Source organism: Ursus americanus, chromosome 24, assembly GCF_024610735.1.
Source record: "Ursus americanus isolate L20-20 chromosome 24, mUrsAme1.1.p, whole genome shotgun sequence".
NCBI lineage: Eukaryota > Metazoa > Chordata > Mammalia > Carnivora > Ursidae > Ursus > Ursus americanus.
The window spans coordinates 30,737,332-30,750,766 of NC_142150.1; the positions used below are offsets into that span (position 1 = coordinate 30,737,332).

General features: G+C 50.0%; 1 protein-coding gene across 1 annotated transcript; it reads left to right on the plus strand.

The window, feature by feature from the left end:
* Positions 1 to 86: 86 nt before the first annotated feature.
* Positions 87 to 4,664, plus strand: ZNF408 (zinc finger protein 408). The gene is made up of 5 exons (XM_045786535.2): positions 87 to 312; positions 611 to 888; positions 1,593 to 1,654; positions 1,880 to 2,139; positions 3,105 to 4,664. Exons 1-5 carry the CDS (start codon positions 264 to 266, stop codon positions 4,613 to 4,615), a joined length of 2,160 nt encoding a protein of 719 aa, XP_045642491.2. The 5' UTR covers positions 87 to 263; the 3' UTR covers positions 4,616 to 4,664.
* The last annotated feature ends 8,771 nt before the right edge of the window (positions 4,665 to 13,435 follow it).

The following is a 13,435-nucleotide window of genomic DNA, read 5'->3' on the forward strand; positions in this document are numbered from 1 at the left end:
CCCGTCCCTCCCAAAAGCAGGTGGTTGGAACAAGTAGTTCCGCTTTTTCTGACGCTGGAGTCCCTGGTGGTCCTCTGGAATCCTATGGTTCCTACTGTTCTCGGATGGAGTGTTGCCTCGCCGGCATTCCCACTCCCGGTTCTGTGCACCGATGAGTCTCTTAGCATTCTTTCCTGACAGGAAATTTGGAAGGCAATGACTGTTTCCGGGAGGAGCGGAGAAGAAGACGCTCACTTCCGGCGGAAGGAGGCTTTTCTGGAGGGATGGAGAAGGCGGAGGAGCTGCTCTCCGGGGGCGAGAGACTGCAGTTCGGTTAGTGACCTGCGGTGTCTCGGACCTTCGGCCCTGGCCTTAGATAGAACTCACGTTCCCTGCCTGGTCAACTCTCTACCCCAAGCCCTTTTCTTCCCTGGTCCGGGATTCTCCTCCGGTCCCCTCAGAAGTCTCTGGGGGCTTCAGAGTCCTCGAACGCCCTCAAGCCTCGGAACGGCCCACTTAGAGCCCTTACAGATCCCTCAGACTGCCAAGTCCTAGCCGGATCTGCGGTTTCCTCCCTCACTGTCCCCACCCTCACGATCTCTTCCCTCACTGCCTCCCCGTCTCCCTGCAGCCCCCGACGCGCGCCTGGGCCCGGACTTGGGATGGAGCCCTTCTGGACAAGGCTGTGCTCAGGGCCTCAGAGACTTCCCGCCCGGGCCGACCCGGGCCGTCCTGGCTCTAAAGAGCCTCCCCCGGGGCTTGGCCCTTGGCCCTTCACTCGCCGAGGAACAGCGCTTAGGGGTCTGGTGTGTCGGGGAGCCCCTGCAGCCGGGACTGCTCTGGGGGCCGCTGGAAGAGGAGTCTGACTCGGAGCCGAAGGATAAAGGAGTGAAACCACGGCAGGAGGAGGTATTGAAGGATAGGACTTGTCTAACCCGTGACGGAAATTGTGGAAGAGGTTCAGCCATGTCTGGACAGCTCTTCAGTTTGTTAGAAGCAGCAGGGTGTTTCAGGAGATAGGCGATAGTTTGCCCCTTCTCTCCAGGACTGTCTCTTCCCCTCACTTGCGGTAGTTAAGGAATCAAGGTGCAGAAAGTTGCTGAAAGTTAGATTAGTATAGTGGCAGGAGTGATGAAAGTCAGGAGCAAAGGTGGTCAGGATTAAAAAGCCATGGAATCAAGTCCCAGCTTTGTCACCTACCTAGTGAAATGATATGTCTCATTCAACTCATTTGTAAGAGAAAGGGATGGCCATTTCCTTTATATTTTAATCTTCCAGAGCTATTTGGAGCAAGAGATGAAATAGTGCAGGTAAAGTGATGATGTACCTCTTACTCCTTTTTTTTTTTTTTTTGGTCTGGTACTCACTGGAAGGCAATAATGTGTTCAATTTAGTAATTCTCCACACAGTGGGAAGGAGGTGAGGGGGATAGTCTCTTGGTCTTTTCTGATGAAACATCAGACACCACAGTTCTATAGAGGCAGAACCAGAGACCGTTAACCTTCCAGGGGCTTCGTATTAGATCTGTCTCAGGAGAGGTTACATCCCTTTTTTCCCCCACCCTGGTCCCCCCCCAAACACATGGGAGAAGGACTCTTATTGGTTTATTTCAGGACGTGTCACTAGGCCCATGGGGAGACGTGTGTGCTTGTGAGCAGAGTTCAGGCTGGATCAGGTAAGTTACAGGAGAGTATGTAGTGAACATGGTCCTTTTTGAGGCTTTCTGTCATGGCATGAGATGAAACTGGAAGCCCACTGTAATTCCCCACCCAGTGATTTTTTTGCAGTGAGTGTTCCAAAGGCATGGGGTCTTTAGGACTCAGACTGCCCAGAAGCTGGGGCTTCAAGGGAGGGCCCCTTGAAGAGGGTCTTCTGAACTAGCTCTTCCTCTGCTTTGCAGTTTGGTGCAGCGGGGCAGGCTGGAAAGTGAGGGGAACGTGGCCCTGGTGCGGGTCAGCGAGAAGCTCCATCTGCAGGTGTCCCGGCTTTTACTGCCAGGCTCTGAGTTGCTACTGTGGCCCCAGCCTCCCTCTGAGGGCCTGAGCCCCACCCAGCCCCGGCTAGAAGAGGAGGCAGCCATGGCTGTGGTGACAGAAGTGGACTCTGTTATACAGCAGGAGGTGGACTCCCCAGGCCAAGATGCGGCAGAACCTCAGACAGGTATGTGGCAAATAGATGCTGGCTTCCCAGATTATCACCAAAACCACCTGTGGATAAGACAAAGCAAAGCTATGGCTCATGGAGATAAAGGACAACGTTACAGAGTCTTAATAGGTTTTCTGAGGGGGAAGGGTAAAGCCTGAATATTTATTAAAATTGTGAAGTGTGGTATAAGGTAGGTCTTTCAGTGTGGAAAGGGGGTGGGGATTAGGGGATTAGGATTCAATCCTTGATTAGGATTGAATAAGGATCATGGCATTAAAATTGTGAAGTGTGGTGTAAGGTGGGTCTTTCAGTGTGGAAAGGGGGCGGGGATTAGGGGATTAGGATTCAATCCTTGATTAGGATTGAATAAGGATCATGGCATATTTGTTGAGGATCTGTGGACCCAAGGCTAGAATTTTCAGGCAAGAGGCTCAAAGAGTCTTGGGAGTATAACCTGTCATTTGATGCTTTCTATTGCAGCGTGATGGGTCTTTTCCTTAGAATGAACAGTATCGATATTTGCAACTTTTATCTTCCTGAGTAAGTTTTCTGGAATAGTAGGGTCATGTTGATGAAGACAGCAAGCTGTGTATAAGGTTTCCAGTTTCTTATGTTTCTTCAACTGGGGTGGGGATGGAGGTTCCTTTATTTTCAGATGAACTAAAGTGAGGAGGTGGTGGCCTAAGTGTGTGTCTCCAGAGGGAGAATAGGAGCCTCTGGGATAGCCTGCTCTGGGACTGTCCAGAGGTTTGGAGCACCATGGTTCCCAACAGTGCTTCCCCAGGAGGCACCTGAGACCGGACACGAAGATAAGCAGAGCATGTGGTTCATGTTCCAAGGAAGAGATTGGTGTCCTTGCTCCTGCTGAAGTTCAGGGGCTGAGTAGGAGTAGACACATATTCTTAAAATTTCTTGGTGACACCATTGCTACCACCTGCTACAGTTTCTTCTAACCCCAGCACCCCACTCTTGCCTTGCAGATCCTGGTCACCAGTCGCCCCCCAGCATCCAGGCAGAGACTATGGTAAGCCCTGGACTTAAGCCCCAAGCCCAGGATCAGCTTTCCAAGGAGAGCCGACCAGTTGGTCCGCTCCCTCAGGATGGTAGCATGGAGGAGGAGGACCCACCCCAGACACAGATGCCGCCTGAACCTCAGAGCGGCTCTGCTCCCCAGCATGGAGCCAGTTGCTCATCTTCTTCCAGAAGCAACCAGCTGCGTGCTTACATGGTCAAGAAGTTACATGGCCCCAGTGGTCAGTGCCCGCCCAGAGACAAGATCTTGGAGCCCAGGGCCCAGCAGGCTGGAGAACAGCAACAGCTTGGCTTCCCTGCACGCTTGCGGAGCCCTCCTGGCCCAGCAGGAAGCTCCCCGAAACAGAGGCGGCGGTACCGGTGTGGGGAGTGTGGCAAGGCCTTCCTACAGCTGTGCCACCTGAAGAAGCACGCATTCGTGCACACAGGCCACAAACCCTTCCTTTGCACTGAGTGTGGCAAGAGCTATAGCTCAGAGGAGAGCTTCAAAGCCCACATGCTGGGCCACCGTGGGGTGCGGCCCTTTCCTTGCCCACAGTGCGACAAGGCCTACGGCACCCGGCGAGACCTCAAAGAGCACCAGGTGGTACATTCAGGTGCCAGGCCCTTTGCTTGTGACCAGTGCGGCAAGGCCTTTGCCCGCCGGCCCTCCCTGCGGTTGCATCGCAAGACCCACCAGGTGCCGGCTACCCCTGCCCCGTGCCCCTGCCCTGTGTGTGGGCGGCCCCTGGCCAACCAGGGCTCCCTGAGGAACCACATGCGGCTCCACACGGGGGAAAAGCCCTTCCTGTGCCCACACTGTGGACGGGCATTCCGCCAGCGGGGCAACCTGCGTGGGCACTTGCGGCTGCACACAGGGGAGCGTCCCTACCGCTGCCCGCACTGTGCTGATGCCTTTCCCCAGCTGCCCGAGCTGCGGCGCCATCTTATCTCTCACACTGGGGAGGCCTACTTGTGCCCTGTGTGTGGGAAGGCCCTTCGAGACCCACATACACTGCGTGCTCATGAGCGTCTGCACTCCGGGGAGAGGCCCTTCTCGTGCCCCCAGTGTGGCCGTGCTTACACGCTGGCTACCAAGCTGAGGCGCCACCTCAAATCCCACCTAGCCAACAAGCCATACCGCTGTGCCACTTGTGGTATGGGCTACACCCTCCCCCAAAGCCTTAAGCGGCACCAGCTCAGTCACCCGCCCGGGGCACCCTCCAGCCCACCCTGTGTGCCCCCCACTGCTTCTGAGCCCACTGTGGTACTATTGCAGACTGAGCCGGAGCTAGACACCTGCAGGGAACAGGACGTCTCCCCAGCCCGGGACGTCTTTGAGGTCACCATTTCTGGGAGCCAGGAGAAGTGCTTTGTGATACCTGAGGAGCCAGGCCCCACCTCCAGCCTGGTGCTCATCCATAAGGACATGGCCTTTAGTGCCTGGGCAGAAGTGGTGGAGGTGGAGACGGGCACCTGACCCCCCGCACCCCACACGGGAGTTCTATATAAAGCTAGCGTTTTCTGGCTGCTGGGCGTCTGCGTCTTTCTCTTTGGGTTGCCTGATGGAATCGAGTCTACTCTGAGAAGCAGGTCAGGGGTTTCCCTTCCTAGTTATGGACCACCACGTTGTTTCCCAAGACTGTAAGGTAAACCTGTTTAGGTTAAAGAACTTTTTATTTACTCCCACTAGAGCTTGTTCTGCTTACTTCCCCAGGAACTTCTCAAGGTGCTTATTTCTAAACGTGGCGGAAGTGACCCCCCCCCCCCCCCCCCAGTGAGGTAGTCTGGTAGCTGGCAGCTCTGCTGCCCTGCTCAGGTGCTCAGAGCTGGGATCATCACTCCCACCAAGCCCCGTGAGGGACAGGCAATTCCGTCTCGAACCAAATGTAGTGACTTGAGGATTAAAAGGCCAGAGTCTGGGAAAAAAAAAAAAAAAAAGACCAGATGCGGAGCTCAGCTCACAGCTCACAGTTCTCTCTAACTTGGGCTGTAGGTGGCTTGGGCAGCCTTTCTCACCATCTGAGGGATGTGAGGTTGGTTTTCTTTCTGTGTCAATAGACACCATACTCACTAGAGGCAGCTAGGGACAGATCTGGAACCTTCTGAAGGCCTGGCCAAAGGCAGCCCAGTTGAGGGAAGGAATGAACATAGGTTTTGCATCAGTGGCAGGCCTGGGCCACCCTGGATGCTGGGACACAGCTGTGAGGTAGACAGAGGTGATGTCCTTTTCAGAGTTCATGATGTAGGGCGGGAAGTGTTGGACAAGAGTTTGCAGAGGATCACTAGCTAGTGCTACATGGATGTGTTGCATGGGATGGTTTAGCTTGGTCTGGGGCATCAGGGACAGTGTCCCCAAGGATTCATAATGATAACACTCAGCCCTTATTGTGGACCAGCTCTTCGTGTTTATATAATCTTCATAGCAGCCCTGTGAGGTCAGTGGTGGTAGTATCCTGGTTTTACGGATGAGGAAACAGCTTGAAGTGTCCTGCTCAAGGCGGCGCAGCTACGAGGTAGGTAGCAGAGCCTAGACAAACTTTCACGGTCTTATGCTGGAGTAAGGCTGTTAACCCTGGCACTGCAGCCCTGCATCTCAGCCATGATCGGACGGATGAGAAGGCAGAGGTACAGAGAGCTGCATGTGAGAGTCCTGGGGCTGTGAGCAACAGACGGATGTGGCTGGGGCAGATAGCCCGGGAGGGGGTGGGGCCGGGTCATGCCGGCCTTGCTTCAGGAGTTGGGGCTTTGTTCTCAGAACACTGGGGAGCTCTTTAAGGAGTTTTGAGAAGGGGAATGGCTTGACTAGATTTGTGTTTGAAGAGACCACCAAAGGATGGGTTGGCTGGCGATGCGTGGTTGTGGGGAAATGAGGAGGCTGCCGAGGGCGGTGAGGAATGGGGTTATAGCAGTAGAAATGCAGAGAAATGGAATCATTCATCCAGCACGTGAGCATGCTAGTTAGGGAGATAGCGTAGGAACAGCCTCTGCTCTCCCAGAGTCACATCCTGGTGTGCAGAGACAATAAACAAGGCATGTTGGATGATGGTAAATGCAGTGAAAAAAAAGTCATGCAGGGGGAGAGGTTAAAATGGGGAGTGTGATTTTTCAGAGGGTGGTCAGGGAAGGCCTCTAATAACATGAGCAGGAGCAGAGACCCGAACTACGGAGAAGATGAGCCACGTTGATGTCTGTGGGAGCTGGATTCCAGGGAGAGGGAACAGTACTGGCAAAGTCCAGCAGGTTCAAGCAAGAGCAAGGAGCAGAGTGGCCACGGCATTGGATGGACAGAAATGAGGGCAGGTTGTGGACTGTAGGCCGTGGTGGTGACTTGGGGCAGATACATTCTCAGAGAGAGAAGTGACAGAATTCATGGACTGAGGGAAGGAGGGAGAGCTGACTCCTGGTGTCTGAGTTAGCAAGTGAAGTGGCACTGGGGTGGAGTGAGACAGGATTCTGGTTGGGGATGAGCCGAGTTTGAAGCGCCTTCAGTAGCGATCACAAGCAGGCTGTCAGAAGTCGGCAGAGTGTGGGGAGAAAAGCCTGCTGTAGAGGGAGAGTCAGGACAGGCACTAGTGGCTAGGTGGTCATCAAAGCTGTGGTGGGAGGTGAGCAGAGGGAGGGGGCGGACCAAGGTCCACAAGGCCCAGCCCTCCAGGTTCACTTAGAGGACAGCAGCTCTGCAGGGGTCACGGAATCTGCATACAACAAAATAGAAAACCCATCGAGTATGTGTCACAGAAGCAGAAGAGCGTTTCACCAAAGAAGTGGGCAAGAACGTCCGCTGCTGTTTAGAGGGTTACAGTTTGTGAAGTCACTGAGTGGAGTGAGGGCAGTTGGAAGCCAGATTGAATTGCTTTGAGGAGTAGGCAGCAAGAGAGGAAGAACTTAGCTTCTTGTTCCTTCATTCCTTCTGTCCTGCAGAGTAGGTGTAGTGACCCCCGTTTCACAGATGAGGGAAGTACGGGTCGGAGCGGGTAAGTAGCTGGCCGAGATCACCCAGCCAGTAACCGGCAGAGTGAGCACTGAAACGTGGGGTGTTCTCTGGCTTCCCAGCACTTGATCACAGCGTCACAGGCAGCCCCATGTCTCCTGCTTTGCCCCTGACATTGACCCAGCACCTACCCAATCGAATAACCTGTTGACAAAGCATTCTGAAATTGTCCACAAGGAGGGAGGACAGCAGGAAATCGTGGTGCTCAATGGAGAGAAAGGTCATACCATCTAAAGCCTGAAAAACAGCTTCTAATATTAGTTTTGAGTGAGCAAGCCCTGGTTCTTGGAGCCTGCGTGAGGCTTGGTGGGTCCTGTCTTCCAGCTCCTGCTTCAGGCTGGGTGGTGCCAGCTCACCTGACTGCTTAGCAGTCAGCGTCCTCCTGGTGTTCTTAGGTGTCCTGGGGACATTCTCATCACACGATCCCCAGCTGTGCAGCGAAGGACGTACTTATCACTTGGTAGAGAGCTGTGTAGGCAAGTTGGGCATGCTTTGGGTTGCTGGGGAGGCCTGTCCACACCCCGCAATCCTCCTTAGGCCCAAACCTGGGATGCTCACACCTCCTTGCTTTATCCCTCACACAGATGGAGAACTTTTCTCTCCATTCAGGCTATCCCTAAGTGATGCAGAGCGGGTCAGATCAAAGCGAACAAATCCAAAGGCACGTGGTTTGGGAGTCTTTGCTCTGCCAGCACTTGTGGTTAAGACGCGAGCGGGCATCAGAGGGCACTGTGCGAGCTCCCCGTATTACAGAGGAGGACACAGACGCCTCGAGAGGAGTCGCCGCCAAGGCTGGAGACCAGTGAGTAGCAGAACCAGGACTGGGCCTAGGTCTTCTGACCCCTAATTTAGTGGTGTTCCAGTTAAAATGCAGTGACTATTCTTGAAAAGATTGATCACTGGACTAATTTTTTCACTGAGGAAATGCTTTCCCCTGATGTCAAAATGATTCTTATTTATCCTGATGGTTAAGTCCCTTTATTCCCTACTTCTTTCCCCCGCCCCTGGATAAAGTCACTTTTTTTTTTTTCTCCCAGATAAAGTCAGTTTTAACAGTGTGGTGCATTTAGTACTGAATTTGAATGCTGCTGCTTGCTCTAGGGCAAAGGTGCTGTGAAAATATTCCCGGACACCCTAAACCTGGAGGCAGGTTTAACTGTGTCGTGTCTGCAGCTGCTGAACCAAACTAATCTCCTATTCTCATCTGCAACTTTAACAGTATGAGAAAATCTTACAATGGAATAATATTTGAATCACTTTTAGGAACCTGTAAGCAAGGCTAAGCATCATGGATTGTACAGAGTTCCATTTCTAGACAGGTTCAGGTGTGGTTTGTGGCTCTGCCCTTGACTGCATAAACTCAGCCAATTTACTTGGCTTTTCTCTGCCTCAGTTTCCTCTTCTGTAAAATGGGGATAATTATGGTACCTACCTCATCAGTACTATGTACCCGGCACTTGGTGAGCAGTTAATAAATTGTAGCTGGTTATTAGTGATATTGCATTCAGCCCTCCTTGGAAGACAAGATTTAGGTGCTTGCATGTTTCCTATAGGTGTTGCTTGTTTGGGGCAGGTCAGCATCATCACAATAGTTTCATACTTCGGGTGCGTGTCCACTGGGTGTGCTTCATAGAACAGTGAGGGTGTACTCCAGCAGAATGTCGGGGGAGGGAAGTCATGTGAGGGGAAAAGCAGTGGTCTGAGAAGAGGAGTCTGAGTCCTCGTCCTAGCTTTATTCCCGACACTCTATACCCTTGATCAGTTAGCTCCCCACCTGGGAGATCCCCTTTCCTTCCAGTGACATGGGGGAGTTGGACCAAATCTGCTTCCCAATCTCAGCTCCATCGTTGAGGCCTTTTGCTAACTTTTTCTTTTATGAATCCTTTTTTTTTTCTTTTAAGATTTTATTTATTTGAGAGAGGGAGGGAGGGAGAGGGATAAGCAGACTCCCCACTGAGTAGGGGCTCAATCCCAGGACCCTGGGATCATGACCTGAGCTGAAGGCAAACGCTTAACTGACTGAGCTACCCAGGTGCCCCTGGATCCTATATTTTAAAAGCTTTTGATTAAATAGAAATTCACTCATTTTTTAAAAGAATTTAAAAGATTTTACTTATTTATTTGTCAGAGAGAGAGACAGAAATTCACCAATTTTTGGGGCGCCTGGGTGGCACAGCGGTTAAGCGCCTGCCTTCAGCTCAGGGCGTAATCCCGGCGTTCTGGGATCGAGCCCCACATCAGGCTCCTCCGCTATGAGCCTGCTTCTTCCTCTCCCACTCCCCCTGCTTGTGTTCCCTCTCTCACTGGCTGTCTCTATCTCTGTCAAATAAATAAATAAATAAATAAATTTAAAAAAAAAAAAAAAGAAATTCACCAATTTTTAAATGCTGATCAGATGGAGGAATAAACCAAGATAATTAACCACCTCAAAAGACATAATTTCAGCCAAAAAGAAAAAAAAATTGTTCTTAAGGTAAATTTATAATTTTTTAAAAGATTTTCTTTCTTTATTTGAAAGAGAGAGAGAGCACAGAGGGAGTTTGAGAGGGAGAAGCGGACTCCCTGCTGAGCAGAGCCCAATGCAGGGCTCAATCCCAGGACCCTAAGATCATGGAGGATCAGGAGCTGAAGCAGACACTTAACCGACTGAACCACCCAGGTGCCCCTAAATTTGCAATTTTTGAGAGGTTAAATATGCAAACGGACAAGGCCATTCTGTAGTATATGCACAGAGCCCTAGGCTTCAGAATGTCTGGTTTTAATGATACCTGACCTTCTGAAATTCTCTGTCTGGAACATAATTTTACTGTTTTCAGTGATTACAGTGCTTCGTTTTACAACATAGCATTGGCCTTACCCATGATTTTGTTTGACGCCAACTTGTTGGGAGAAATGCAACCTCTCATTATCACCTTGTGCTTAGTGGAAATACGATCCGCTTTAAGTGTGCAGGCATGTGTTTGGGGTGAGAAGCAAGAAGGACGTGTTCAGTTGCATGGTGCCCACTGGGTTCAGAGGGTTCTAAGAAGAACAGTTGCTGGAGGCTGGGGGGCTTTTAGTGAACCCTGAAGCCTAAGGATGTGCTGGGTCCATTGGTGCTCATCCATGGTGGTGCCACCCTGGTCTAGTAGAACTCTTGGAGCCTTCCAGAGCCACTTTCACAGAGGGGATGCTCTCCCTTGATCCTCTTTGCAAAATGGAGGGGGTAGGTGTGTGTGGTCTCCTGTCACCCAAGAAAACATGGAGGTTGCTCTAACCCACTGAATATTACCAGCCTCCACTTATTAAGGAATTAGGTTTACTTGTCATTGTGAAAATTTTGAAACAAAATTTAAAAGAACGATGTACCCAATCACCTCACCACCTAGATTTGATGATTGGTACCATTTTGCCATGCTTGTTTAATCTGTTATAACTTGTAAGGATTGAAAAGATACAACCACATGTCCTATGACACTTATCAAATTAACAATAATTCTTTCATATCATTGAATATCTAATCTACAGTTTCTTGTTTGCCCCCCAAAAATCATTTTATACTTCTTCGGTTCAAAAGTCTAAATCAATCGTGGTACTTCTATTCCTTTTGTGCATTTGGGTGTTAATTCTCTCCTTGGTTTCTTTTCTTTCTTTCTTTTTTTAAGATTTTATTTATTTGTCAGACAGGGAGAGAGAGCGAGAGCACAAGCAGGGGGAGCAGCAGGCTGAGGGAGAAGAAGTTTCCCCCCGATCAAGGAGCCTGATGCGGGACTTGATCCCAGGACCCTGGGATCGTGACCTGAGCTGAAGGCAGACGCTTCACCGACCGAACCACCCAGGCGTCCCTCTCCTTGGTTTCTTTTATCCTGAACAGTCTCTCCAACCCACCCCATTTATTTCCAGGTCATGAATTTGCCAGACAGACTGGGGCTATTTGTTCTGCTGAATGTCCGTCATTCCTTGTGGTGGTGGCTAACTTATTCCTTTATCATCTGTATTTCCTATAAACTAGTAATTAAAGCTAGAGGCTCATTTAATTCAGTTTTATTATTTTAGGAAGAGCCCTTCACAGGCAGCATTGTATATTTCCAGTTTCATATGTAAAAGTGGTGCTTACTGGGTACTTTCTTTGTGGCAGGCATGGTGATACTTCACAAACTTTGTAATATGCTTTGAAGGGGTAGCTTAGTATTTACTTCATAATGACAAACTTAACTCTGAATGCAACTAGATCAGAGGGAGACAGGGATATATGGAATCCTAAGAATTGCAGCAAGCGAGAACCCAAAGATTACGAACTTTGAGAGCTGGGGGTGCTCCTATAGGGACAAAAGGAATGGTGTAGATCAGATAAAACACAAAACCAAATTAATCAGAATGGCCTAGGATCTTGCTGGTCTTGTCCTTCCTGGATCCAAAGCTCCATGGCTTTCACAGTATTCATTCTTTTTTTTTTTTTTTTTTAAGATTTTTTATTTATTTGACAGAGATAGACAGCCAGTGAGAGAGGGAACACAGCAGGGGAGTGGGAGAGGAAGAAGCAGGCTCCCAGCAGAGGAGCCCGATGTGGGGCTCGATCCCGGAATGCCGGGATCACGCCCTGAGCTGAAGGCAGAAGCCTAACGACTGTGCTACCCAGGCGCCCCCACAGTATTCATTCTGTCTCTCTCCTTGCCAAAGAGCCCGTGCTTGCCATCCAACCCATCAGTCTTAACCACGCAGATGACAAACTGGGAGCCATTTCGGATGGGTCCAGCATTTGTCATGGACAAGATGCCAGGACCCATAGTCTTCAGAATGATGTTCTCATCAGCAAAGTTCTCCCTGCTAATTGGATTTGCCACTGGTACCATGATGTGTGAATTCATCACCCCAACACATAAATCCAGGCATGAGTCTGGGAAAGCAGGAACCAAATCTAAGCAGAAAGCTTCAGTTATCTTCCCAGGGCCTAGAGAACCAAAGTTTTCTGCTTTCAAATATTGTCTGCAAACAGCTCGAGGAAGACATGGCCCCAGATTTACCTGTTAGTGGTCATGTCTGCGCATGAGCATGCCATGGGCTCAGCAAGTCTGCAAAGAGGCCAGTATGAGTATTTCAACAGCAGCCTTGTGAGGCAAATGTTGTTCTAATTCTGATTTTACAGGTGGTGAAACCCAGGCTGGCCTCCTAAACCAGTGCTCTCTTTTATGCTATGATGCTTGTCTGTAGGAATGGGGAGTTCTGACAGTGAGGGAACACGGGGGCCCTGAACCCTCAGTAAAAGAGGTGCCATGTGTTGTGTGTTTTGTCCTTCTCCTGGCCAACACCCTCTGCTCTTGCCTTTTCTCCCTTCCTTGGTTGACTCAGCACTGGCCCCATTGGAGTCAACAGGGACTCCCTGTTTCTGAGGACCAGCCCACGAGCTGGTCCTCAGAAAAAGAGGATCACCTGTCTTGAAGCAGGAAGGATGAAGCCACACCTCTCCTCTCCACTTCTTGGGAGCCCTTTTCTCAATATGTAATTTTTTAAGAAATTAGTGAGGTGAGATCTTTTCACTATCCTGCTCAAAAAAAAAAAAAAAAGTAGGCTCAACATCCTTAGTGAACAGGAAATCCGAATTAAAACCACAGTGAGATACTTGCACGTATATCAGGATGGATGTTAAAAAAATGGACAATAAGAGGGTTGGTAAAGATCTGAACAACTGGAACTCTCTAGCATTGCTGGTGGGGATGCAAGCTAGTACCACCACTCAGGATAGCCATTTGTCAGTGACTGAGGCAAAACGTATGCCTGCCCTATGACCCAGCAAATCCACTCTTGTACATGACTATTCGTAGCGGCACTACTCATTATAGCCAAAACAGGAAATTAATCCACATGCCCACCAACAGGTATCCCATGGATAAATATTTCTGCAACGAGATACCACACAGCTTTTAAAGGAACGGACCACTTATACACACACGATACACACAATCTGAGAAGCCAGACACAAACAGGTATATGCCGTAGGTTTCCATTTCTATGAAGTTCAGAAATAGGCAAAACTGGTCTAGGGTGATGGTGGTTAGAGTAGTGGTGATCTTAGGGATGCAGGAGTCTGTTTGGGGCTAAAAATGTTCGTCTGGTGGTGGTTACATGGGCATTTGCATAAAAATGTGAGTTAAACACTTAGGATTTGTTTTAGCATTACAGAATGTAAGTTAAACGTTGGTTTAAAAAATATATAGAAAAATAGGAATAGATAGAGATAGAGATACAGGAACTGGGCCACCCGGGAATTAAGCTGATTCATGGGAGTCCTGAGCCCCAGCTCTGTGCGAACACTCTCCCTGCTCTGCT